The sequence below is a fragment of the Mesoplodon mirus genome, assembly GCF_964341445.2.
Source record: "Mesoplodon mirus genome assembly, chromosome: 5".
In the NCBI taxonomy this organism is placed as follows: Eukaryota; Metazoa; Chordata; class Mammalia; order Artiodactyla; family Ziphiidae; genus Mesoplodon; species Mesoplodon mirus.
This window is the reverse complement of record NC_138980.1, coordinates 135,922,005-135,949,666: the sequence shown is the minus strand read 5'-3', so window position 1 is coordinate 135,949,666 and position 27,662 is coordinate 135,922,005. Positions and strand designations below refer to the sequence as shown.

General features: G+C 38.9%; 1 protein-coding gene across 1 annotated transcript in view; it reads left to right on the top strand.

Moving 5' to 3' along the window:
- ZSWIM6 (zinc finger SWIM-type containing 6) overlaps positions 1 to 27,662 on the top strand; it is a 211,996-nt gene that overhangs the window by 143,116 nt on the left and 41,218 nt on the right. The window contains exons 3-4 of the mRNA XM_082622336.1: positions 10,854 to 11,002; positions 14,572 to 14,722. Of these exons, the coding sequence (XP_082478462.1) occupies positions 10,854 to 11,002; positions 14,572 to 14,722 (300 nt within the window). The remainder of the gene's footprint in view (positions 1 to 10,853; positions 11,003 to 14,571; positions 14,723 to 27,662) is intronic.

Here is a 27,662-nt window from a genome sequence, read left to right as displayed (position 1 = left end):
CTGAAAACAATAAAACACTGATGAAGAAAATTAAAGATGATACAAAGAAATGGAAAGATATCTCGTGCTCTTGAATTGGAAGAATTAATATTGTTAAAATGGCTATACTACCCAAAGCAATCTACAGATTTGATGCAATCTCTATCAAAATACCCATGACATTTTCCACAAAACTAGGACAAAAAAATCCTAAAATTCATATGGAACCACAAAAGACCCAGAATTGCCAAAGCAATCTTGAGAGAAAAGAACAAAGCTGGAGCTATCACCCTCCCACACTTCAAACTATACTACAGAGCTACAGTAATCAAAACAGCATGGTACTGGTACAGAAACCAGACACATAGATCAGTGGAACAGAATAGAGAGCCCAGAAATAAACTCACACACCTATGGTCAATTAATCTACAACAAAGGGGGCAAGAATATACAATGGAGAGAAGACAGTCTCTTCAACTTGTGGTTCTGGGAAAGCTGGACAGCCACATGTGAAACAGAGATTAGAACATTTCCTCCCACCATAAACAAAAATAAATTCAAAATGGATTAAAGACTTAAATTTAGACCTTGAAACCATAAAACTTCTAGAAGAGAATATAGGTAGAACACTCCTTGACATAAATCATGGCAATATTTTTTTGGATCTGTCTTCTAAGGCAAAAGAAATAAAAGCAAAAATAAACAACTAGGACCTAATTAAACTTCGAAGCTTTTGCACAGCAAAGGAAACCACTGACAAAATGATAAGACAACCTATGGAATGGGCGAAAATATTTGCAAATGACATGACCGACAAGGGATTAATATCTAAAATACACAAACAGCTCATGCAACTCAATATCAAAAAAAATAAACAACCCAATCAAAAAATGGGCGAAGACCTGAATAGACATTTTTTTCAAAGAAGACCTACAGATGGCTAATAGACACATGAAAAGATGGTCAACATCACTAACTATTAGAGAAATGCAAATTAAAACAACAATGAGATATCACCTTACTCTGTCAGAGTGACAGTCATCAAAAAGTCTACAAATAACAAATGTTGGAGAGGATGTGGAGAAAAGGGAACCCTCATACACTGATGGTGGGAATGTAAATTGTTGCAACCACTGTGGAAAACAGCATGGAGGTTCCTCCAAAAGAAAAACAAAACAACTAAAAATAGAAGTAACGAGACTTCCCTGGTGGTCCAGTGGCTAAGACTTCACACTCCCAATGCAGGGGGCCCGGGTTCGATCCCTGGTCGGGGAACTAGATCCCACATGTATGCCACAACTAACAGTCCACATGCCGCAACTAAAAAAGATCCTTCATGCTGGAGCTAAGACCCAGAGCAGCCTAAATAAATAAATATTTTTTAAAAAAATAGAACTAACATATGATCCACTCCTGAATATATATGCAGTAAAAATGAAAACACTAATTCTAAAAGATACTTGTACCCCAGTGTTCATAGCAGCACTATTTATCTAGAAGAACCAAGATGTGGAAGCAACCCAAGTGTTCATCAACTGACAAATAGTTAAAGAAGAAGTGGTATATAAATGCAGTGGAATACTACTTGGCCATATAAAAGAATGAAATTCTGCCACTTGTAGTAACATGGGTGGACCTAGAGACTATTTTGCTCAGTGAAGTAAGTCAGACAGGGAAGGACAAATACTATATGATATCACTGATATGTGGAATCTAAAAAATAATAAAAACAAATGTATATAGCAAAACAGAAACAGACTTACGGACACAGAAAACAAATTAGTGTTACCAGAGGGGAGAGAGAAGGAAGGGAGGGGTAAATTAGGGGTATGAGATTAAGAGATACAAACTACTATGTATAAAATAGATAAGCAACAGGGATATATTGTATATAGCACAGGAAATTTATAGCCATTATCTTGTAATAACCTTTGACAGAGTATAATCTGTAAAAATACTGAACCACTATGCTGTACACCTAAAACTAACATAATACTGTAAATCAGCTATACTTTTTAAAAAAGTAACCGTATCATTTTTTATTCCATTTTGTTCTTGGTAAGAACTTGGAGATTTATTCTTGTACACATACTTGTTCCAAATCTAGCAGTGAGTGACAGTTGGAGTTGTTTGATGGAGGCCTCATGTCACATCTCTCTTCATTTTGTTTCTTTGTGGAGGGTCACAGTCCTTGTAATTGGGCTTGCATTAGCAACTAGTTTGTACAGTTATCCTAGGGAGATAATTTTGTTATTACAGGCATTATCATTTCTATTGTAGACCGTTCTGGTGTTGACAGTTGGTGAAGCAAAGGTATGACCTACTACTGGTGGTCAATGTAATTAGCAAATCTATCTATAGGACAGAATTAAAGTTGCTTTAAATGTGCTACCTCAAAGTACGGTAGTGTGAAACTTAGAAGTAAAAAAAAAGAAAAAGAAGACTGCATGTTGAAAAGATGTATGGAAGTATAGAAGTATCTGAAGATAAAAAGACAAGAACTCACTGGCTCCCAACAGCTCCCCTGCCTTAGTCTCCAGTAGCTCCCTTATTCCCTGGCAACCATGGCTGACAGTGTGGTTTAGAGTCTTCAGAGGCAAGTTTTCTTTGTGCACACATGTATGCAATTTTTAAAAAACAATTTTAAAAACTTTTTTTTGCAGTTCCTTTTTTCTTTTAATATATCATGAATATCTTGTTAGTAAAATAGGTCTTGTACTGTGTTAAGTGTTGCATGTAGTAATACATACTCTGGATATATTTAATCATTAACATACTGAAGGATTTTGAAGTTGTTTTCACTTTTTTCCTACTATGTGCAGTGCTGCTGTGACCATTCTTTGTCTATGTGTGGATTTGTGCAAATGCTTTTGAGGAATAGATTCTTAGTAGAAATGCCAGAAAAATTGGTATCGGCATTTTGGGTTTTGTAATTGCTGCCAAATTTCCTTCCAAAAATTACCAGTTTTTCCCTCAAGTTTTAATTAGAACTTGATGTTTCCATAATATGATTTTTATTTTGTTCTAAAAAATTGTTGAAATATACAATCATGTACACATGATCATCTATCTTCACATGAAAAAACATTTTAGCAAATGAGAAGTAATCTTAGGACTTCTGTCTCCTAATTGGGAGGAGTCACATCTCTGACACGTCATGTATTTGATAGGGTAATGCAGAGACAGCCAAGTTACTTTTAGCCCAATACCCTTTATCCTTTCTCTTTTTACCTCCAAATCTTGCCTTCCCTCACACCCTATAGCCATCTCTGACACTACCCCAACTCTCATAATTTTCAAAGAATTGTTACCAGCTGTGATCAGTTTCCTTGCCATCCCTGTCTCCTTTAACTGATCCTAAGTCTCCATGTTGGCTAGATGAGCTTATTATTCCCATCTCCCTCCCTGGAGGTTTCTCTTACCTCCCACTGTAAGAGTATTCAGAGTGTTTAAGAGCTTAGAAGTTAGACAGCCTACATTAGAATTCTGGTCCCTTTGCTTTCCAGCTCTTTGAGTGGAGGCAAGGAACTGAATCTCTTCAGGGCTTTGTTTTCTTATTTGTAAAACGTGGTTAGGAAAAGAGTGCCTATTTCATCAGGTTAGGAGGGTTAAAAAGGAGTAAATCTGAGTTGCTATTATCTCCATCATTGTGATGTGGCAGTTGACATGAGTCTTCAAGATAGTTGAGGAAAATATTTGTGAACCTTTTTTTTTTTTTTTTTTTTTTGCGGTACAGGGGCCTCTTACCGCTGTGGCCTCTCCCGTTGTGGAGCACAGGCTCCAGACGTGCAGGTTCAGCGGCCATGGCTCACGGTTCCAGCCGCTCCCGGGCATGTGGGATCCTCCCGCACCGGGACACGAACCCGTGTCCCCTGCATCGGCAGGCGGACTCTTAACCACTGTGCCACCAGGGAAGCCCTGTGAACTTTTTTTAAAAAAACATCTTTAAAAATAATCTGAGCAGGGCTTCCCTGGTGGCGCAGTGGTTGAGAGTCTGCCTGCCGATGTAAGGGACACAGGTTCGTGCCCCAGCCCGGGAAGATCCCACATGCTATGGAGCGGCTAGGCCCGTGAGCCATGGCCGCTGAGCCTGCACGTCCGGAGCCTGTGCTCCTGCAACGGGAAAGGCCACAGCAGTGAGAGGCCCGTATACCGCAAAAAATAATAATAATAATAATAATAATCTGAGCAAACCATTCTTGGACCTTGCAAACATAGTAGATCTCTTTTAATAAATCTGAAGAGCCAGGTTATGTAAAAAAGACTTTCTGAGAACTGTGCATTTATTTATGTTTGTGCACCAGGTAATTGCTAATACATTAATACATTTGTTAGCTAAGTTATGGAAAATGACTTACCTCTTAAGCATAGAGTACTCTGAATTTTTTAAATGAGCATTCGTGAATGTACAAATATTTTATTGCTTTTTATCCATATAAAATACATGATTATTTCTGTACATGAATAAGTATATCATTGAACTTCTGAAGTAAATTAAATGATAATAAGAGATGAGTAATAAAGTCAGGTGAGAGGAAAAGAATAGAAGAAAGGCTATAAACCCTGACGGGCCTATTTGAGTTCCCTGAAATATATCCTGATTACCGTGCTACTTATTTATTTCCTTGGAATTTAGCTAAAGGGAAGGTGGCTTGTTGAGGGTGCATGCCAGGGCTCCCTCTGTCATTAGCCTGAAGGCTAAGGAAAACAGGTTGTCCTCTAACAGCTCCTGGAGAGGACACCACACTGCATCATGGCAGTAGAATTACATGGACTGACCATTGAGAATAGGATAAAGGATCTGGCTCTTTTAGCCACCACAAAATTGTATATTGAAATGAAGGCATTAGTCACTACCTCGAAATGGGGATTTCAGTAAGAATAAAATTTAAAGCTCTTCTCAAGTGTGTGTTTATTCAATGCACATTATTTTTCAGTGGTCTTCTAGTCCTTGTCCTCTCTAAAGAAAGATTTTTTTCTGAGCCTGAATCTCTAAAGTTTGCTGCCTTGCCTTCCCTCTCTTGGTGCCAATGGTTGATGCCAGGATTTTGCCTTCAGCTTATAAGACAGGTGTACTGGTGTCTTTGTAAGCCACAGACTTAATGTTTCCTATCTTTAACAGCAGGCACTAAAACTGTCGGAGATGGCATTCTTCTATAGGTCCTGCAAAAGAGGCTGAATTAATCACCTCTGCAGTGTAGACATCTGCTGCCTGCATTCTGCCTCTGTAGACTGAATTTTACAATTTAATTTTAACAAAAAAGAACACTGCTACATAAATATAAAACGCTTAAAGCATTATTTGGACAATAGTGTTACTAAAGCAGTTAGGTCACAGTTAAGATGAACATGTAAACTAAAGCCCTTCACTTGTTTGAATTTGTTTTCCAGCAGTTTAAGAAAAAATAAAGCTTTAAGTTCCCCGTTAGAACCCAAAGCTGTGGATAATTCCACATACCAAACATAGTATAAGCCAGTTGTGAACATGTCTTAATATCTCAGTTTAAAATTTGCAGAATGATTTGGTGTTGCCCAGTGCTTAGAAGTGACTGTTTTTGTGACAAGAGACAGATATCTCAGTCAATATGTCCTAAATTTACTTTAGTCAGTACGCTGGAGAGGCGTCTGTCTGATGACTTAGGACCCTGAATACTTTTCAAAACTAAGATCCAAAATGTGCCACCATGTTTAAGATTCTCTCCAAATATAGACTAGTGTTTCCCAGCCACACTCCCCACCCCCACTGCCCTTGCCTTTTTACCTGTGGCAAAGATTCTGATTCAGTAGGTCTGAAGTGGTGCCTAAGCATCTGTTTTTCATGGTGTGCCTCTGGAGTTTTGATATACTCCTAATTTTGGGAACCGCTGGGGTAAGAGTTTTTGATACTGGGGTAAATCAAAACTAAATCTGAACCAAATCAAGTAGCAGGCAGGGAAAGCCAAAGACGTGGACAGTAGTCCTTCTTGTCTCTGAACTCTCCTTTGCTCTTCTCCTGTGGCATTATGTAAGCAAGGTAGGAGGGTGAATCAAATCCACACACCCTAACTGGGAGTGAGAGACAAACTGTTTCACTTTTTTCAACAGATAATTTCACTTTCCCTGAAGGCTTGAAACTTTGAAGAGTTAAGCCTCAGTAATAAAATGCTCACAAAGATTAATTATACACTTGTAAAAGTTATAGCATTTATAATTATAAATATAAATAAGGGTTATGGGCCTCCCTGGTGGCGCAGTGGTTGAGAGTCCGCCTGCCGATGCAGGGGATACGGGTTCGTGCCCCGGTCTGGGAGGATCCCATATGCCGCGGAGCGGCTGGGCCCGTGAGCCATGGCCGCTGGGCCTGCGCATCCGGAGCCTGTGCTCCGCAACGGGAGAGGCCACAGCGGTGAGAGGCCCGCATACCGCAAAAAGAAAAAAAAAAAAAAAAGGGTTAAAAAATATGATAGGTTTTAAAACACTTTAATGGATCATTTAATTTACATACACAGGTTCTGGTTCCTGCCCAACTGGGGGAATATCTAATAGCAAATGTATAAATACATGAATTATGATTCTCTTTGCATACCTTTCTCAAAGCTAAATGCTGAGAGGTTTGTCTTTGATTATAGACAGCTGTTAACAAGTAGAAATAAATTTTGCAAATCTACATTTTATACAAGGCTTGGGCAATACTTTAATGCATGTAATCAAGACATGTTAGGATTTAAGTGTTTAAACTTTGGCATTAAAGTTTAATAAATAGGACTTCCCTGGTGGCGCAGTGGTTGGGAATCTGCCTGCCAGTGCAGGAGACATAGGTTCGATCCCTGGTCCGGGAGGATCCCACATGCCACGGAGCAACTGGGCCCGTGCACCACAGCTGCTGAGCCTGCGGGAGCCACAACTACTGAAGCCCGCGCGCCTGGAGCCTGTGCTCCGCAACGAGAGAGGCCACTGCAGTGGGAGGCCCGCGCACCGCGGCGAGGAGTAGCTCCCGCTCGCCTCAACTAGAGAAAGCCCGTTCATAGCAACGAAGACCCAACACAGCCAAAAAAAAAAAAAAAAAGTTTAATAAATAAATTTGCTCTTTTGGGGGGGGGTTGTTGTTGTAGACATTAATTTCCTGGTCTGTAATGTAAAGTATACATGTCTTTATTCCTAAAATGTTGAGTTGTGTTTAGAGTAAATTTATGTTTTATTTATCAACTGATTACTTAATTTTTTATTCCTACATTATAGAAGTTTAGGGTTGAGGAAGTGGAGGCCTGTCTTTGTACAGTTGTATGTCTGTGTCTGTGAGTCTGTGTCTGTCTTTCTCTAGAATCAAAGGGATGAGCTAGATTAGGGGTTACAGATATAACCCCAGTAGTTAGTTAACTCTTCACAATGTTGTGTGTCCTTAAATTTTCCTGTAAAAGAGAAACATGCTAACAGACCTCAGTATCCTTCCTTAAATTTATCTTTGATTTACGGTTGACAACTGCTGCCTTGATACCTTCAGGGTTAAACTTGAGCTCCAAGGTTCTGGGATATATTCTTCAGCAGGGGAGAGAAATGGGAGACCGGATTTGGCATTGTGGCTGTGGACAAGTCATAACCACTCTGAACGTGTTTCTCCTTCTGTAGAAAGGGGATCATAGCTATACTCACCTCCAGGGGACATTGTGAGAAGAAAATGAGATAAGGCATGTGAGGATACTTTAGCAGTGGTTCCTTTCTGTTCCTTTCTAACCTTTTCTTGGTAGGGGTGGAATGTATTTATGCCTTTCTCTCTCCCTCTTTTCCCCCCGTTCCTCCCAGTACTTGATTGCCTGATAATGGCAAACACCGGCTAGGTGTTAGGAGGCAGTGGTGAACAGGGCAGATATAATCCTTGCTCTCTGGTAGCTTAAATAACTCCCTACTTGGAACAGCTTTCTCTGCCTTCTGGAAGAGCCAGTCTCTCCTGCTCTTCCTAATAGGCTACTCGTTCCCGTTGCTGTCCTTCCTCATTCTCTTGCCCAGCCTTTAAGTGTTGGCCTTCCTTAGGGTTCCATCTTAGACGCTCTCTTTACCCTGTATTGCGTCCCATAGTATATCCAGCTCCCTACTTGAAATCCTGTCCCCTCTTCTTGGCCAGCTATCTCAGAGGTACTTGAAATTCACCATGTCTAAAACTGAACTCATGGACTTCCCTGGCGGTGCAGTGGTTAAGACTCCGCATTTCCACTGTAGGGGGTGTGGTTTCAATACCTGGTCAGGGAACTAAGATCCCGCATTCTGCGCAGTGCGGCCAAAAATTTTTTTTAAATAATAATAAAATTGAGCTTATGATCTAAACACTGCCCCTCCTCCCCTGAAACTGATCCTGCTCTGGTGGTCTGTGTGTCAGTGAGTTGTCCAGTATTTCAATCCAGAAAACCATGTCTCTCTCAGCCCCCTGATCACCCATATCTCATGTATCTACTTTTTCACCAAGTCCTTTGGCTTTTATATCCTAAATTTCTGTCAGGTTCTCCATTTCTGTTCTCACTGATGTTTTTTAAGCTACCATTATTATCCTTTCTATTATTGTATCATCAGTATATCACCCTCACCGTTCCACTCTTAAATATTTTTGCTCCCTATCTATTCTCCACACTTTAGAGATATTTTTAGATACATGAATATATTCATGTGGTTTCAAGATTTTAAAAGTATGAAAAAGGTATTCAGTGAAGAACCTCCTTCCCTCATGTAACTGGGTTGCTCATTCTAATCATTCTTCTAAGATATTTTATGCATAGGTAAGGAAATACTAACACATAAGCTCTTTTAAATCTTCTTAATGTAAATCTTCATTTACATAAAAGGTGGCACAGTATGTATACTTTCCTTCACCTTGATTTTTTTTTTTCATTCCACAGTGTATCCTGGCTATCTTTCCATTGTAGTACGTAAAGAATCCTCACATTCATTTTTATGGCTGCATAATATTCCATGACAGGAATGTTGAAATTGATGTACGTCAGGACAGAACATCTTTTACTATCTAGAGTATTCCATTCTTCCACTTCGGATAACCTTGTCATGAATTCCCATTCATTACTTTTAGGGAGAGAAACTAAGCTCCTCACTTGTCAGGGCTCTCTGGCCTGGCAAGAGTTGTCCCTTCTCTTCAGAGTTGTCTTGTATTGCTCTTCTTCCTCATCACCTACTTTTGGGTTGCATGGACATGGACTATCTTTTGTTTCATCCACGTACCATGTTCCTTTATGCCCGAGACCTCTGCCTAAGCTCTTAGTCTCACATGCAGACCCAGTGCTTCCTTTTTCTGCCTTAATTTATCTTCTAATCTACCTAAGGCAGATCTCAGCTCAAATTCCATTTCCTCAAGGTATGCTTATTCTGCCAATTCAAGGGCGGGTCAGAGCTCTCTGATACGATCTCCTGGTACTTTGTCCTCTTCTGTAAACAATTAGTTCATTTATTATTATATATTTGTATGTGTGATTATTACATTTGATATTGATTTCACATACTTAAACCAGTGTTTCTCATATAGTGGATTGCAACCCATTATACATTATGAAATCAGTTTTAAAAATTATGACAAGCCTTTTTAAAAAATGAAATAGTATAGAAAATATCAGACCTCTTCACTTACAATAAGGGTGTTTTTTCATCATACCTTTGCTTCAGATTAATAAATAGGTGTGATCATATAAGTGTCCAGGTACACAGGTGTATTGAGTATGATATAAATTATATTTCTTATTGTGGGTCTTAGTCAAAAAAGTTTGAAAGCCATTGAACTAGATGGTAAATTCTGTGAGGAGAGGAATTCTATTTTGTACCCCAGTCCATCCCCAAGTCTAGCAGAGGGCACTCACTCAGTAAATATGTCGGCTGAATGAATGAAAGCACACTTTTTCAGGGAGGCTCACAGACCCATTGTCTTCCTCCTAGGGACTAATGGACCCTGGTTCTAAGCACATGTTAGTGATTATTTCCTCGGCCAGTTGAGTCTGCATTAGATCATTAAAAGAAAAGAAGTGTAGAACCATACCTACACATGTATTTTTTTAAGGGTTGATAAGGCAATGAAACACTATTGAGAAGAGATTTTAGATTTAGTTTTTGTATTACTTATGAACTTAGGCCTTAAGTACCATTTTATTTTATTTTATTAATAAATAATGAAACAATTTTCACCTGCCTAAATATCTGGGTAATTGTTGAGTTTCTGAGGTAGTCTACACACAGGGCTTGTTACATAGCTGTTACCTTTTATGCGTACTTCAGCAATAAAATATTTACGCGGTTTTGGCAAGGTGATACTACAACCTGGTTTAGTACAACAGCTGCACTGCCTGTTCCCATGTGGCTTGATTTCCCTTTTTAATCTTTGGTTTTCTGCAACTAAAGACTTATGTCAGCATGTAGTTTATACAGCAGCAGATAATGGTGAAAGCTTCTTGAATTAACATAGTAAAGAGAAATACGCTGCTGAGTTTACTTTGTTTCATATTTTTCTGATGTCTCTGAAAAACATTTTACTAATGTGTCCTACACAGTAGAGCTTTTATAAACATCACATATTTACAATGAGACATTTTTGCGAATTTTTTTTTCTTTAGGAAACCTGTAAAGTCATCTCCAAAGGTATAGTCTCTGATCTTAAAAAAGGGAAACATCTCAGCTCTAAAGTCATCACCCTTTGGCTTAGCACAAATCAGCAAAGTCCTGGCAATAAAAGAATAATTTTTACATTTATTTTCGGTCATACATTTGTATGTATATTGAAATTGAGATTGGATTAAAAAGTGTTTAGGCAAAAAATACAGAATCTTAATTCTTTTCAAGTTTATTATCAGAGCCCTTTTAGCCCAGAGTTTTTCCTAGCATATGTGTTATTTTTTTCTTTCTATTTCTAGGTGCTCCTGATCCAACAGCAGGTGCTAGTATAGATGATGAAAACTGCTGGCACTTAGATGAAGAGCAGGTTCAAGAACAGGTTAAACTGTTCCTTTCCCAGGGCGGGTACCACGGATCAGGGAAGCAGCTTAATTTGCTCTTTGCAAAGGTATGACTTTTTATTTTTAAAGAAATATTCTAAATATATACATTTATAGAAAGTATATATGATCATGTTTACAATAGGATAAAGGCTTCTTTTTAAATTCTTATTTATTTTTTTAAGAACTGGAAATTCCCTGGCGTTCCAGTGGTTAGAACTTGGTGCTTTCATTGCCAGGGCCCCAGTTCAATCCTTGGTCGGGGAACTAAGATCCCGCAAGCCATGTGGCATGGCCGGGGCGGGGTGGGGGGAAGAATAGACTAAGTTATTATCAACCATTAGAGACTTCTGTGTTGCAATGCAAGCATTAATTTACTTAGGTATCTTTAGACAAGATATGGGCCATTTTTGTCTTTCTCAGCTCTTATTAATCAAATGGTGGCAATTTATACAATTTTGAAAAACTGTTCAGTACTAAAAATAAAATAGCTTAATGTTATTTGAAATGCCATCTTTTCAATTTTTTTCTTCTTCCAGTTAATTTTCCCAAGTAGAGCATACCTTTGAATATAGTCCTTAAGATGTGCTTTATATAATTAGCTTAATGTCGATATCTTTAAATTAGTTTCAAGAGCATAAACTTTGGAGTCAAACAAACCTGGGTTTAAATCTCAGTTCTAAATCTTATTGAGTGTATGTACCTTGGCAAGTTATTTAAGTCAGTTTCCTCATCTATAAAATTAGCTAATAGTAGCATATCCATTCAAGTTGTTGTGATTATGGTGTTAAATGATAATGGTGTCTAACAGTAGTTGGGCCTTGGTAAATGTTAATTTTCATCACCAAAATTTGATAGCCTAAGAAACAAAGTTATCTTCATTATAAGTTCATTGTGAACAGAAGCTGTGTCTGTTGCTTTACACAGAACTCTTAGTACCATAAACACATGCCTAAATACTGGATAAAATGCTTTTTAAATAATATTAAAGCAATGTCTTTTCATTGGGGGTACAGCCATCTTTATAGATAACATATTCAAATTGGTTTTAAGGGAACAGATAACTGTGTTCATTGATATTTCTGTTAAACAACTTCTCTAATATTCATAATAATTAAAAGCTTTTGTAGTTCAGAAGAATTAGAGTAAACTCTGTTACTGCTTATAGCCAAAAATTAGTGTACTCTGATTAATGAAAACCCTTTAAATGAAGATTTATCCTGGGACTTCCCTGGTGGTTCAGTGGTTAAAACTCCACGCTCCCAATGCAGGGGGCATGGGCTCAATCCCTGGTCCAGGAACTAAGATCCAGCATGCTGCGTGGTGCAGCCTTAAAAAAAAAACAAAGATTTATTCCATATACCATACTTAGATTGCCAATTTTTCAAGAATTAGATTACAGTAAAAATACATTTAACTCTAAAATTATTTCACATGATTTAATCATTCTTTGGTAATTCATAGGCACTTCAGACTCTTGTAATACCTCACAGTCAACAGTCTGAAAATTAATTACCATTAGGCTGTAATTAATGTATATGTATTTGAGTGTTGGTTAATAGTTCTGGTTTGTATGCTTAATAGTAAAGCATTTATTTTCATTGCTATTGCTAACTGAGTAGTAGGTTAGAAATTTATTAGGAAAATAAATACTAAATTAAATCCATGATATATAGAGGTAATATTAAAGTTTTGGTATATTTAGACACACAGGAAGTATTTCATAGATTCTCGTATCAGCAGAGAGTACACTGTGGCCTAGTGGAAGCAATGTGAAAGAGGTATTAGACTGGCCTGCAGTTGCTATATTTATCCTTATATATGATGTACACATTGTATATACCATATGAAGTAAGAGCAACATCTAATTTTGGAAATGGCATAACTTCCAGAGTTAAGGCAGATCTGGGTTCTGATTCCAGTTATTCCTCTTGTCCTTTGGACAAGTTACTTTACTTCTGAGGGATGGCTTTATAATTTGTAAAATGGGGATTATAATCTGGCCTACTTTATATGGTTGTTGTGAAGATTAAAAGGTAGATATGAATGTAAAACTCTTTAGCAAGATGTCCGATAAATGGCAACTCCATTTCTTTCTCCTTTTTAGTACTTCTTAAGATTACTCAAAAAACCCTCTGGGAAGCATACCCTTGTGATTCAGTGCAGAAGTACATTTGAGTTCTCTACAAGGCTCAAATTCTGAAGCCTGGTTTGGGGTGAGGGTTCCATTACTTGTCAGGGTACAGGACTGAGGCAGAACCTATTGATCTAGAGGTTTAGGCTGCTTTTTTGAAGATCTGCTGTTGCCTCCTTCATGTGGCTTTCACATAGAAAGAATTTTGAATAAAAGGACTCCCCTCTCCTTATCTACTACTTATGACCTTGCTCCACTAATTTTCTACACACAGAGAACTGATGTTCAGCTGGGATTCCTATTCATTGAACACATAGCGGTACACACTTTAAGAATGGATGGATTCATTTAGGATTTCCTGTAGAGCAACTTAGTCTTGTGTTTCTTTTCTTGTTTTCTTGTTTATTTGGGAAATGTAACAGAAGAATAATGGACAGAGCTTGAGGTTCCAGCAGAGAAGCCAAGTTAACTTACTAGGTCAGTGGTTATGATTCCGCTTCAAGGATTGCTCATTTGGAGCAAGAGAGCTCTGAACCTACAGCCCTTTACATTTCCTCTTACCATTGCAAAAACAGTCCCATTTGAGTGAATAGAAGTATGCTGTTGCTCTTTACATGGAAATCCTCGGTGAGAAAGAATCTAGTGAAATTACTGATTTACCTCAAAAAATGAAGCGCTTGTAGAACTTGTACTTGAATATACTAAAAACCACTGAAAGAGGTTTAAATTGTACAGTTTAAATTGGTGAATTGTATGTACGTGAATTATGTCTCAATAAAGCTTTTTTAAAAAAAAATGGAAGGACAGATGCTATTATTATAAACACTATCAGATCAATTCAGAAGATCTCTAAAGAGTTCTCAGTACAGTGCTTTAGACTCTACTACTCTGGTGGTAAGCGCAATCAGTTAGGGAGTCAGGAAGGTGCCCAGTGATTTGTCTTGTTTATTTTGGTATTATTTTTCTGTAGGCTGACAAAAACATTTTGGGGGAAAATTGGGAAGTTACACAAATTTCTTTTCCTCGTGTGGATTCTAAAACATAATTTTAAAAAATCAATGGTCAGTTCTCTGATTAAATTGCCAGTTAGGACAGAGGCTCATTTTTTTTGTTTTTTTGTTTTCTTTTTTTTAAGGGTTTTTTTTTTTTGATGTGGACCTTTTTTTTTTTTTCTTTTTTTGAAGTCTTTATTGAATTTGTGACATTACTGCTTCTGTTTTATGTTTTGTTTTTTTGGCCACGAGGCATGTGGGACCTTAGCTCCCTGACCAGGGATTGAACCCTCACCCCCTGCATTGGAAGGTAAAGTCTTAACCACTGGGCCACCACGGAAGTCCCTCAGAGGCTCGTTTTTAACAACTTTTGTTTGCTTAAGAAGGATGGTATCAAGACTTCACCACCACCACCACCCCACCCTCCCTCCCCAAAGAAATAAAGTAGTCTGTCTCTGTATTGCTGTTCATTTTTTAACATTTTTCTGAAGGTCTGTTTTTTCCCCACTAGGTGCGGGAGATGTTGAAGATGAGGGACTCAAACGGGGCCCGAATGTTGACTTTGATAACAGAGCAGTTCATGGCCGACCCTCGTCTGTCACTTTGGAGGCAACAAGGCACCGCAATGACTGACAAATATAGGCAACTCTGGGATGAGCTGGGTAAGTATAAATTTCCTGATGGATTGCCATTGAGTTGTGTGTGGACAAAGACCATGGTTGAATGTTTAAAGAGCATGGTCAGAGTACTGCAGAAGAGAGAGCTACTTTTATATGAACTTGTTGCCATTATACACTGGTTAGAAGAATAGGAAGAATGAGGCATTTGCAGGAACCAATCTTGGCAGTGTTTTGGGGGAATTGTCTGATGTTGAGGAAAGCAAGCACAGGATCTGCTTTTAAATATTTGAAAAAAAGAGCTATGTTTCAAAACAGGTATTTGGTATAATGGAACTGATTACTTATTTCTAGACTGATACTGTAATCAGTTCAGCTAAAATTTGGCTGTTTTCCCCTTTCGCCCACATTAAAAGTATCAAAAGTAGCTTGAATATTCATTTTATTTTTTTCGTTATTATTGACTTAGATGGACTGTTGATTGTCAGAATGGAAAAGACACGGCAAACTCTAATTTTTATTGCTTCCCAAATCCGTGGTGGTAAAGATATAAATATAGCAGGTGGTTGAAAAAATGAGAAATCTACTACTCATGTTTACTGGGAAGTTTGAGGGGGGATGACTCTTGTTACTCAGTGCTCATTGCTAGGGAAGTTAATAATGTATTTGTTATCTTGTCTATTAAGAAATCTATATGTGACAAATGGAATTTTTGGCAAATATTTTGTCAATGCCTGTATTAATTTTATGTTATGCATATATTTATTAGAAGATCCTAGTTTCAGTGTAATTGAATAGTAGAAGTCTTCATACCTTCACCTTCTGTCTTCCTCTTGGCTAATGATGGACCTCATCATGCTATTGATCCCATGTCTTGACCAAGAGAGGCTGATGTCTGTGAAGATACCACATGATAATAATGCTTGGAAGGGGCCTTTGAGATGAACTGTTTACAGATAGGGAAACTGAAGTCTGAGGAGGTTAGAAGACTTCCACAAAATGACATAGTGTGACCTAGGGTTGTACAGCAGGTTGGTAGAGAATTGGACACCAAAGTTTCCTTTTTCCCATTAATAGGATGTATGTTCAGGAACTGGGCTGTGTATGACAACTCTTTTTTTTTTTTTTTTTTTGCGGTACGCGGGCCTCTCACTGTTGTGGCCTCTCCCGTTGCGGAGCACAGGCTCTGGTCGCGCAGGCTCAGTGGCCATGGCTCACGGGCCCAGCCGCTCCACGGCACGTGGGATCTTCCCGGACTGGGGCACGAACCCGTGTCCCCTGCATCGGCAGGCGGACTCTCAACCACTGCACCACCAGGGAAGCCCGATGACAACTCTTGTTTGTTTTGTTGTTTGTTTTTTAACGTGTGTCTGCTATTTGCCAGCTGTTAGATATTTGTTGACCTTTTTCCCTAATATTTTTATTAAGTATCTTGTAATAACTTAATCTTAGTACTTCCCTTGGGTCACCTGAAGTAATGCTTAGTGGCCTTTCCCTCAATCAAAATTTAAATCAATCTGTAACTACAGTGGATCCTTTCAATGTATTGGAAGGAAATGTTTGGGGGCCCGATGTGATGGTTGGAGAACACAAGTGTAATGCATGGTTTAAACAAAAATTTTTATAGAATACTGAGTGATTTACAAATAAAGACTCCTCAGTCTTGTAACTCTGTAGTAACTGTTGAATTGACTAGTTGGTTTATGGCAGTAAAAAGGATTAGCATTAAAAAAAATCTATTATTGGATTAATATTAAATGAATAAAATTTAAAGAGCTTTGGTACTTAAAGAAGCTTAGAATTAACAAATAACTAATTAGAAAGAAAATACCAACGAAATTTTTTGGTTACCAAAAAAATATATACAAGTGATATAGTTAAATAAAATTTTCAGGGTTTGCATTTAATCCATTAGTCGTATTTCATTTTTGCAAGTTGGCTTTGAAAACTATGTACCTCAGCCCTCAATCAAAAGGATTAATTCTCATTAGGTGGAAGTTTCCACTAGTTAACGCTAGTTATACCCTCTGATGAACTACTTTTCTAGTTACGGACCAGGCTTTAAACAAGTTCTTTGATTTCAGTCCAGGATGAAGAATACATATTCTTGCCCTGTATTTTCTTTTTTCACAAATCACCCTCTCCCTCTCCGAACCCAATCATCACTAGACTGCTATAAATTCTCCACATGCTGTGATGGTGAGCAGAGGTCACTTGCCATTTTAATGAGTTCTAAGTTCTGTGAAGAATCTCGTGTAGGAGTAACAATAGTTATCACATCTTAATATTCATTCACCAAAAAAGTTAACTAAAAGTTGCTTCTGGACTTCAAAAGGAAAGAATTTTGCTTCTTAAGAAAATGGGGGAATTTGACTTCGTGCCCCTGTACAGGGCTCACATTGCTTCAAGGCTCTGCTTTGGAATTAAATGCTGAGCACTGCCAGATGCCAGACATTGAGAAGAGGCTGAGTTTTGTCGGCAAATGGGATCTGCAAGTTAATTGGTGTTTTCTGCAGGCTTCTGGCTGTGAAATGAAATTGGAAGCCCTTTAGCCACATGGATAATACAGGACCTGAATACAAATGTCACATGTCACCATCAGGACCCACTGTGAGACAGTAGTGTTCCCACTCCAACACTGCACCATTACAGATCATTTAAATATGGGGATTACATTTAAACTAAAAGCCCCATTTGCCTTTTACTGCAATTTAAATGTCCTCTTAGCAAAAGCTAAGTGACAAATTAAATGAAAAAAGTGCCCACATTTTTAAAGCTGTAATGCAAAACAACCTTTTATTGCTTCTCATGTGCCACGAATGAATCATTATACTTGTCAACCCTAAACCAAGCCATAATTGGAGCAGCTACTGTTATCAAAGTAGGGCCGCTCTGTGACAGCTTAATAAAGCTGAAACTGTTAAATTAAATCTCAGATGCTTAACTCCTTAGCACCAGTAGATTCGATAGGTCCATTTCTGGCAATGGCCAGTACCCCAGGAGAAAAAAAAATTCCTGGCATGAAAACCTTAATCTGATGAAAGTGTACTAGTAAGAGTATCTTAGCCAAGTAACTGCTTCTTGGCAGAGAGATGTAGAGGCATCAGATTGTCAGCCAGATTACAAAATTGTATTTTTTCATAGGATCAGATATCCCCCTCCCCAAGATTTACAACTTTTTGAGTATATGTGATTTATTAAAATTTAAGTACCAATGTTTCAAAATTAGTTTTAAAAATAAAATATATTCATTTAACTCTTTCTTTCTTTCAAATAAAGATACACATACTTATTTGAGATAACAAAAGGCCCAATTTCTTTGCCCCATCCTCTGGCTAACAAAGGAATGATTATGCTCAGTTCTTTTCTAAAATAAATGCCTATGATATTCATTTGGTCTGAGTTAATTTTTCTGATTTACTCCCTGATTTTCATAATGTAGTGTGAAATAGATACAGATGCATACTATTAAGATCCTGTTTAGTGCATCTCATTTACAGATACATTTATCTTGAATGTGAATCAGTTTTTCATATATTAATTTTACTTTCTCTACATAATGTTCATTTTCCCAAACATATGGCAGTCTTCTGAAGATGAGTGTTGTTGTATCATGATCAGCTATAAGAACATGTATATATTAAAATCTTAAGACAGCCCATTGCAACAGTAGAGGCTGCATATTTGGCAGTGGCTACACATCTTTGGTAGAGCTATAGAGTACATACTTTTTCAGTTGTGTTCTTTACTCCATGCAGATTTTCTGGTATACGGATCACAGAAATAACCCTTGGATCTCAAGGGTTATTTCAAGCCCAGTGCAGATTGGTGAGCACACCTACTGTTAGCCCTAATGGCTGTCTGTTCAGCACATTTAATTACCGTGGGGGTCTTTAGGGATGAGGGGATATATTGTAACCTCTCATCTGTGTTGATGGTTCTCTTTCCTTAAATGTCTTCCAAGACTGTAATTTTATTTTGCTTCATAAAACTATAGGTTGTGGCTGCCAGTCTATTAAAACCTAATTAAAATGGATGTCATTAGAGGAAACAGTTAAATAAGATTTAATTACAGTTTTAGCACAGGGAAAAATTCTTAAATTTTCATTTTCATAATATGTATTGCATAATATGTTTCTCCCCCCCCCCACCCAAATTTTAAACACTTTCTCTCTGAGTCATGTGTTTTGCTCTCTAGCATGTAACCTTGCTTCTTTGGGAGAGGCTGGGCTGCCATTGCAAGAGCCTTACTGCTCTGAGCTGTGCTCACTCAGTTCACAAGAACAAGGTGGTATCTCAGTTCTTTTCAAAGCTTTTGATACAGGTACCTCACTGTGTGTGAGCAGAAATAGCCATAGTTAGATGTTTCTTTCTAGTTTGCATTTCCTTATTAGGCAATAGATATAATATTCCTTGGTAGGGTGCTGGATAGATAGAGTGAGTATAAAGATTCAGGGGACTTGGAATCAGGATAAATCTACATTCAGCAATAGAGAACTTAGCCCACCCACTGGGACCACAGATATTGCAAAGTACTAAAAATTACCTACTCCATGGACCTAGAACCCTGTCCCAGCTATCACTGCAGATACAAGTATTGGCCTCTTTTGCACCCACCCACATTATTCTTGAATAAGGAAGAAAACATATGCTTAAGTCACACATTCAAAATGGTACTCTAAGTAACAGGAGGGCCTTTGTGCACAGCCAGAACTAAGATTATAAAGGCTCTGCTTTGGAGGTAACTGTGGAGAAATTTCTGGGATATGCCGTCTTACGTCTCCAAAAGCAAAAGGCTTAGTAATTCCCCCCACTGTTTGGAGCCCCTTACTTAGTTTTCTGTGGTAAATTCAAACTCAGGCTTTCCACATTTTGAAGTTGATGGTGGCTAGTGAATAGGCTAAGGAGTGACTGCTTCTCATTGAGAACTGGAAAGCATTCCAGTGTAGTTTGCCATATAAGTTGATACGTCTTTGCTAGTGCAGTGGAGAAAACAGCAATTCCCAGAGCCCCCTTGCAGCAAAAAGATGTCAGTACAGACTTGGAAACTTCCATGTAGCTGTAAATGTAGTATGTAATCCTAATGAGCCACATATCAGGGAGTGCTTGTCACCTACCCGTTTGTCTTCCCTGGGTGCAAGGAGAATATAGCTTAACCACTTACACCATTTCTATGCCTTCCTGTTAACGCTTCTTTCCAGAAGTCCTGTTGTGGTTTCCTGATCAGTATGTATTAAGCACTTGCTATGTCAAGGAGAATAGATGTATTAAATATTTGATTTTACCATTGACGATGGTACCGGGAGTATGGCGGGAGTAGAGATACAATCATCAGGAGAAAGGAGAAATCAGAACAGGCTTGAATGAACTGCAGCGCACTTTGATAGAGTAATTTATTCACATATTAGTGAATAAGTAGACTGAACTTAACATGGTTTTACAGGAATGTTCGTGGAGGTGAGTTGTAGGGGAGAAGTAGTGAGAATACTACAGAAAGAAGGAATAACATGAATGAAGACAGGGAGAACTCAGTGGGGGATGGTGAAAAGGTTCAAACTCGTTATCCAAAATGTTGTCTTTAAGATTTTCAGTCCAACCTTGTTATTCTTCATTGTTACTTAACTTCAGGGGGAGGAGGAGGAGGAGGAGAGAGAGTAGACATTACAGGATCTAGATTTTTGCTTTATTTTCCATTTTGGTCCAGCTACTAAACATAATGCAGGTGCCAACAATTATTTATCAGGCACTATGCTAAGCACTTAAGGCATGCGTTATTTTATTTAATTCTTAAAACAACCCTGTGAGATAGGTAGTTATGAGCCCCAGTTTTATAGCCAAGAAAACTGAGGTACAAGGAGGCCAGATAACTTGCCTAAGGTCACACAGCAGCAGAGCAGGAATTTGATCCTATGTGTCAGTGACTTCAAAGACTTAACCACTAAAACTAGATACCATCCTCAACTTATTTTAAAAGACTAATATGCCTCTCTTCCTGGCAGTCTCTCTCCTCAGAGGAGAACAGGGACAAAGTCAAGCTCACCTAGATGGCAGTGAATCCTGCAAAAGCTGCCCGTCCTGCCCTGGGTCCACCCGCCCCATGGTCCCACAGTCCTGATTGCAGTTGTCAGCAGAGCTTACCTAATCTAGTTGCCCATCTGTGTTCACAGGGGCTCTCTAACTTCAGGCTCTGAAAAAAACACACTAATGTAGAGTAGCCAAATATATGCTATTGATTGAGAACTGTATTATGTAATAAGTGTATCATAATATACAGATACTACATACTGTAGTATCTGTATATTGAAGTTTTGGTCTCATTTTCTAGTCCCTTCTGTTATGGAGCCACTGAAAACCCTTAGGTCACTGTCTTTGTCCTGGCCTGTGTTTACCTCCTGTGGTCTGTAGGCTCTGCAGAGCCCCTCCTGCACATGGGCTAGGCCATCCTGCTCTGGGATGGGGTTGTATGCTCCTGTCTCAGCCTCTGTTTTTCCCCTCATTATTCGGAGCTCCCTCTAAATACAGAGGCTTTGTCAATTGTATTGCTCAGGAGGCTTTGCTTCCCTCCAGCACTGTTCTCAGAATGTCTATCTGCTGCTGGGTCCTCATTACTGGGGCCTGGTTTCTTTCTCTGTTGTGTGGTCCTACTGCTGTTTGTCTCTTAAAACTGAGACCTCTGTGTTCTTGGGTCAGAGGGCTCTGGGTTCTGTTCTGCTGTGGGGATGGGAAGAGGGGTTTATTCTCTGCTGCTTTAAGTCGGCAGAGTAATTTCTAGTTTGGGTCAGAAGTTAACCAAAAGAGAGAATGCATGTTTCTATATGGTGGGCAAATCTACGATAAATACTTCCTGTGTAGTACTATCAACCATCCTTCTCTTGACTGCAGCTGCTAGGCCTTAATTATCCGTTCAATACCCTGTATGAGAAATAGTGAAAATAAAGAGAAAAATTAAAAATACATATTAATAGAAAATAGTAGATGCTTGGGATTAAAAGAGATCTTTACAGACGATTTGATCCTATTTAGCCAATTGGAGACTCTTAAGGATATTCACTGTCGAAATTATTTGGGTGTACAATTGAATAATTTTAACAACACTTGGGGATCAACCCCCTTGTGTGTTTTCATAAAACTCTTCTAAATATAGACCACGGAGATTTGACTGGGAGTTAAGATGTAATACACTTTAGCGTTCTATATTATACACGTAGTGTGCTGGTACCATTGTTTGTACCAAGAATAAATTCCAGTTACTCTCTTTTATGCTGCCTTTCTATTTATAACATGAGTCCATCAGTGGTAGATTTTGTTCTCACATTCGTGGCTAATAGGAATGTCAGAGCATTGGTATAATGTGTTCTTTTCTTCCTCACCACAATTTCAGAAAAGTTCTCTCCTTACTTTTCTCACTTCTTAAAAGTTAGTATTGCACTTGCCCTCAAGAAACTGCCACCAAAGGGAGATCTGGCTGGGGGAGTCTCCTTCTTAGAATGTGGATCTCTAGAGCATCCCATCGTGGTAGAGCATAGGAGGAGTGAGGGAGTCAAAACGAAGAAAGACAGGCGGGGGATCATTTCCTTTCACCATTTCTTACCCTGAAGTGGCAGCATACAAACACTAACGAGGTCTGAGAAGCCTCATTGTAAGCCATCTGCGATTCCCAGGGGCTTCACGGGGAGTCAAGGGTGCCAGGAGCTAGAATGAAAGAAGGGGAAGCCAAGGGAGGACTGCAGCAGCCACTTAGGCTGTTCTCTGCATGTGCTGGCACCTAGCAAGGTGCTTTGCAAATGTTGTCATGGTTCATTTAAGCGTAGGTGGGCTAATGAGGTCAGGGGAGAACCCAAGGAAAGGAATAATGGTTGTCACTCAGATGGGGAGTTCAGACCCTGCCTCGCAGAGCCCCCCTGGGGTGGGGCCTTCTCCTGCCGGTAGAGCGCCTCCTGCCTCTTTACACACTAGGCTTTCCACTAAGATTTCTCTAGGACAAAGGCTTCTGAGATTTAAAATACGTGCTTGGCAGTGACTATCTTCAGTAGGTTTTTAAACAGCCACTCATCTTAAGGGTATACCTGAGAATGACTTTTTTATTTATGTAAATAACTTTCCCTTATATATTTTACGTGGAAGGCAGGCTGGCAAATGATTTGCGGTAGGTGAATCTTCGTGAGGCTGCCGTAAGCTTGTCTGATAACTTCGTAACATTGTTTTTAGTGCTCAGGTTCAAAATTCCAAATTGAAATAAGGATAGGACTCTATGTAAAGTACAGGTGCCATCTGACATTAAATTGCCTGAATGAGTCAGTAGATCTTAGACTGATGAGTTAGACTGATCTTAGGGCTATTTTCTCCGGCTCTGATCTAGAGATGAATTGCCAGGAGTAGTGGTAGTAATGGTTATGCAAAATGTGGCTCGCTCCCTCAATACTATGAGCAGCGATAACCTTTGCAGTGGAAATCCAAATCTCTGTGATTTTGAGCTATGACCAGCTGAGCCTTGTTGACCTCAGGGTGTGCTTCCCAGCCCCTTTTTGGGTAAGTTAGTAAATTTAAGAATTTGCTTCAGCAAACCTGGAGGAGAGAGAATCATTCATAAATTAGGAATCAGGCTTAAGCAATAAACAATCTTGAAATGGCTTAGATTGGAAGCCACAGTCTTCCTTTGTGGATGAGCAAGGGCTGAGGGGGTTCTATGGGAGGAGCCTAAACAGGACACTTGGGTCAAATATAAGCTGGGAACGGGGAGAAAATTCTGTTAGGAGGAATGCTTTCAAAATGCTGCCAAGAGCACAGAAGTCTTAATTCACCTCTCCCCCACCCCGTCTGCCCCCAACACACACACATTTAAAGATTTGATTAATATATCCAGCAACCTATTCACCATACATATTGGTCATACCCAGAAACTGCTCTTTGCTAGACAATTAGGATCCTGTATAGACCAAATAATCTGAGAGATTTTTTGTTTGTTTGGAAACCATTACACTACTCTCTGTGGTTAATATTAATAGTCTTCTTGTCAGTTGCTGTCTTTATTGGGGCATTTAAACTAATTTCATGGCCATCCTTGTTCGTCCCTGTATTAGTGTCCATTTAATAATCTCACCCTACTTTTTTCCTTCTTGTCTACTAATGGAACACTGAAAGTGATTCATTTTTTAAAAGTTAGTTTTCCAGTAAAGGTGAGAAGAAAAACATGCCTGGCATAGAGTTGGTGCTCAGTAAATACTTGTGAATAAAAAGTGAATGAATAATTGAAGTGTAATGCTAGACACCTATCTGGAAGCATTAAGAAGTAAGCTTTTTTGGTATACTGAAAACAGTGATGGAAAGGCATTGATCTTCACTGTGTCCTCAGTTTTCCTTTCCTACCCTTCTGGTTTTTCCTATCTTCCTGCCCATGTACAAGTGAATCTTCACGGATGTCTGTGTACTGAGGAACACACGTGCGCACACACAGATGCACACTGAAATATAAACACAGTTTAGGGTATGGAAGGGCAGTGATTCCCCCTTGCCATCAGTGCTGCAGGTAATCTATTGCATTAATCAGCTAGCCAGTGGGAAATGCAAGGGAAGTGATTATACTATCATACACAATACAATCAGCATGAAGCACTTGTCAAGACCAATACATCAAAGTTTAATTCAGTAATAGAATGAATTAGAGCAAAATGAAACATTCTGTTCTTCAAGAAATTCAGTACCCATCACAGATTCTTTCTGAACTCTATAGAAAAGTCAGTGTATTAAGAAATTGTTTTTAATGAGTAAAATTGCAGTTCCAATATGACAGAATACTATAAACCCATTTCCTTGGGGTTGTTACACAACTGTAGCTGAAGTGTTTACCTGTCATCAGTATTCTATAATCATAACCATTGGTAAATTCGATTATTTTTGGTAGGGCTCCTGATTATCTGTTGTCCTAAATTAGTTCTCCATGGTAAAAGTGAAAGGAAGGTTGTTGTACCGGTAGATCAGGGAAGCACTTACCTGTAAATACGGTGGACAGTAGAGTGCCTTACCAGTGCAGCAGGCAGATTAATAAGAACCTACTGCTTATAGTGCCCTATGGTAGGCACTGCCATTGGGGAGCTTATAATCTAGTTAGAAAACAGAATACGTGAAAAATAAAAAGCAGCCCAAGTAAGACAACAGAAGAAGTGAGGTTATATAACGTAGGATGTGTTTCAGAAAGTTTTGAGGTTAGATCTAATATATTTATACTGTAAGTCACAATTCTGTATCAATTTGTAATATATATTCAAAAGTAATTCTTTACCACACTTAACCAGGCATGTTTTTTCAAAGGGGCAAGTTGAGATAAGTTCTGTCTTAAACAGGATGGTTTCAGTGTTTAGAGCCTACAACTAGAATATAAAGAACAGGGTTCTTGGAGCCAGACGCTCTTTAAGTATGGATTCTGAGCCTCATATTCACTAACTGTGTAACCCTGGACAAGTTCCTTATCTTAGATAGAACCCCAGTTTCCTTATCTGTAAAAAAGCCATAATGAGGATTTTTGAGGCCTAAGATAAGATAATGTAGATAATATTCAACACTTTCTTTCTCATCCCGGAAGTCCTTTGTCTATGCTGGGAAAGTGGGCCCAATGGGAAGCTTATAGGAGAGAGGCACCCTGAAGGCCTAAAGAGTATTTTCAGAACTAGATTTATATAGACTTGGAGTCATGACTGTTGGATGAATCGTGGCACTGTTTACGAAGACAGTTCAGTTAAGCAGCCAGTGCAGAGCACGCGGGAAGTGTTCTTACAGGTTACCACATTCCTTCTCCTCACTCTTGACTGCCCTCTTGTATCTCAAACTAAGACGCCACTGGTCATTGTGCCTTTTTCTCTTCTTTCTACCTTTCCTGGCTTTCCTTTCCTCCCTCCCTCAAAAAGGAGAAGGGTGGTGAGTGGTGGAGGAGCTGGCTCTGGTCATTTCCTATAGAACCAGGTTCCTCATGAGGTCAGCGTGTTTTTGATGAGCTGTGCATGTTGACCCGGTAGCACTGACAAGTCAAATGGGATGGAAAGGCTGCATATTAATTAGATGAGGGCCACAGGTTTGCCTGAAAGGAACATTATCCAGGATACCAGTTAGCTGTTTTGGAATATCTGTGGTTTATTTTCTTTCTTGACCACAAAAAGATGGTTATTCTACTTCCATCTTTTCTCAGAGCCTGGGTAGATGATAACCAGTTGTATGCCGTTTTGCTGAGGGTTCAGCCCTGCTTGATCTAAGTAATCTCAAAAACTCTCTCTTTACAGTGTCCCTGAGGCTTTATTTTGAAATTTCCCCAGAAGTATTTTAGTGAATTAGGAACTAGCATACCAAATTTAAAGTAAAGAGAATGTTTTTACCAGTTAAACGTATTTTCCAAACATGGGTTACTAACATATTAAGACTGAATTATACTGAGAACGATACTATAATTAGGGTTGCAATTTTTGTGTGGTCTGACCCAAGAAATTTTGTGACTACAGTTTTGCTAGCACAACTAATTCTGCCAGTGATCTTCTATTTGTGACTGCAATTAGGCATTTCATGGCCTCTAAATAAGTATAATTAGTTAACTGGATCATGCATGAAATTCTAGCCTCTTATATAATAGCCTCTGAGAATGAAAATAAATACTATAAATATTATGAATTGTTTTATAACTATGGAACCCTGGGAAGTACCAAAAGTGATTGTTTTGTACTTTGCCTACTACTATTTCATAAGAATAAACATGATATTAAAAAGTAGAATTAAATTTTCCATGTGAAAGTCTTCATTTTCCACCTTTGAGACAGAGGAAAAGGGAGTCACTGGCCTTTCTTCTTCTCACCTTTAGAGAAGGCGGTATTTGTTGCCCTGCCCCTTCGTCCCCCACTTCCCACTGCCACTGCCCCTGTGCTGACTCCAGTAGCATTATACACCTCGTATCTTCTGGAAACTAGGGAGAGGAGCACATTTATAAAGAATTCCAAAGTGTCTTTTATAAAAAATGTCTAGCTTTTATATTAATTACTGAATTGATTTGCATATTAACAAAAACTCATGGGGCTTCCTTGGTGGCGCAGTGGTTGAGAGTCCGCCTGCCCATGCAGGGGACACGGGTTCGTGCCCGGTCCGGGAAGATCCCACATGCCGCGGAGCGGCTGGGCCTGTGAGCCATGGCCGCTGAGCCTGCGCGTCCGGAGCCTGTGCTCCGCAACGGGAGAGGCCACAACAGTGAGAGGCCCGCGTACCACACACACACACACACACACACACACACACACACACACACAAGAACTCGTGAAGTAGAAAGAACTTTAAAAACAAGTTATATTGATTATGGGGAATAGCAAGAGATAGAGAATGGCCAGCTGATTTATTCAGTCACAAATCATAATGCTCCACCCAGCAATACACCCAGCAGGCAAAGAGCACACTCAGTCACACACAAGTGCATTATCCCAGAAATGCTGATGTGACTCCAATCTTAAGAGACCTCATATTAGTACATCATCATATTTTCAGAGAAAACAGATTTCTTCTGACTTGAATAATCAATCCTGAATTGTAAGTTGAGCTTTTGATTGTTTATCTGCTGTTTTAATCTGCAGTGAAATTACTTATTTGCTATGCCTGTCAGTCCTGAAAAATACAGAGTTTTCATTTGTTTCATTAGATCTTTTTAGATGGACCTGTGGTAGGTTTTTGTTGGATATGATTCCATTAATATATATGCAACATGTTCTAAGTATATGAGTAGGTGGTTAAATAAAGTACAGGGTTTATTAGCTGTACTTTTAGGGTACTTCATAATTTTCAACAATAATATACCATTTGTATTATACTGCTGAAATATGAGTGAGCGAATCAGTGATTCTGTCAAAAGACTAAAATCATTGATCTGAGAATTCATATATGCTAACTGCACATAGGAAGCCTCACTTACAGAGGTACTTTTTGACCACGTATCTAGGCAGAAGGCTAAACACCATAGTGTTTA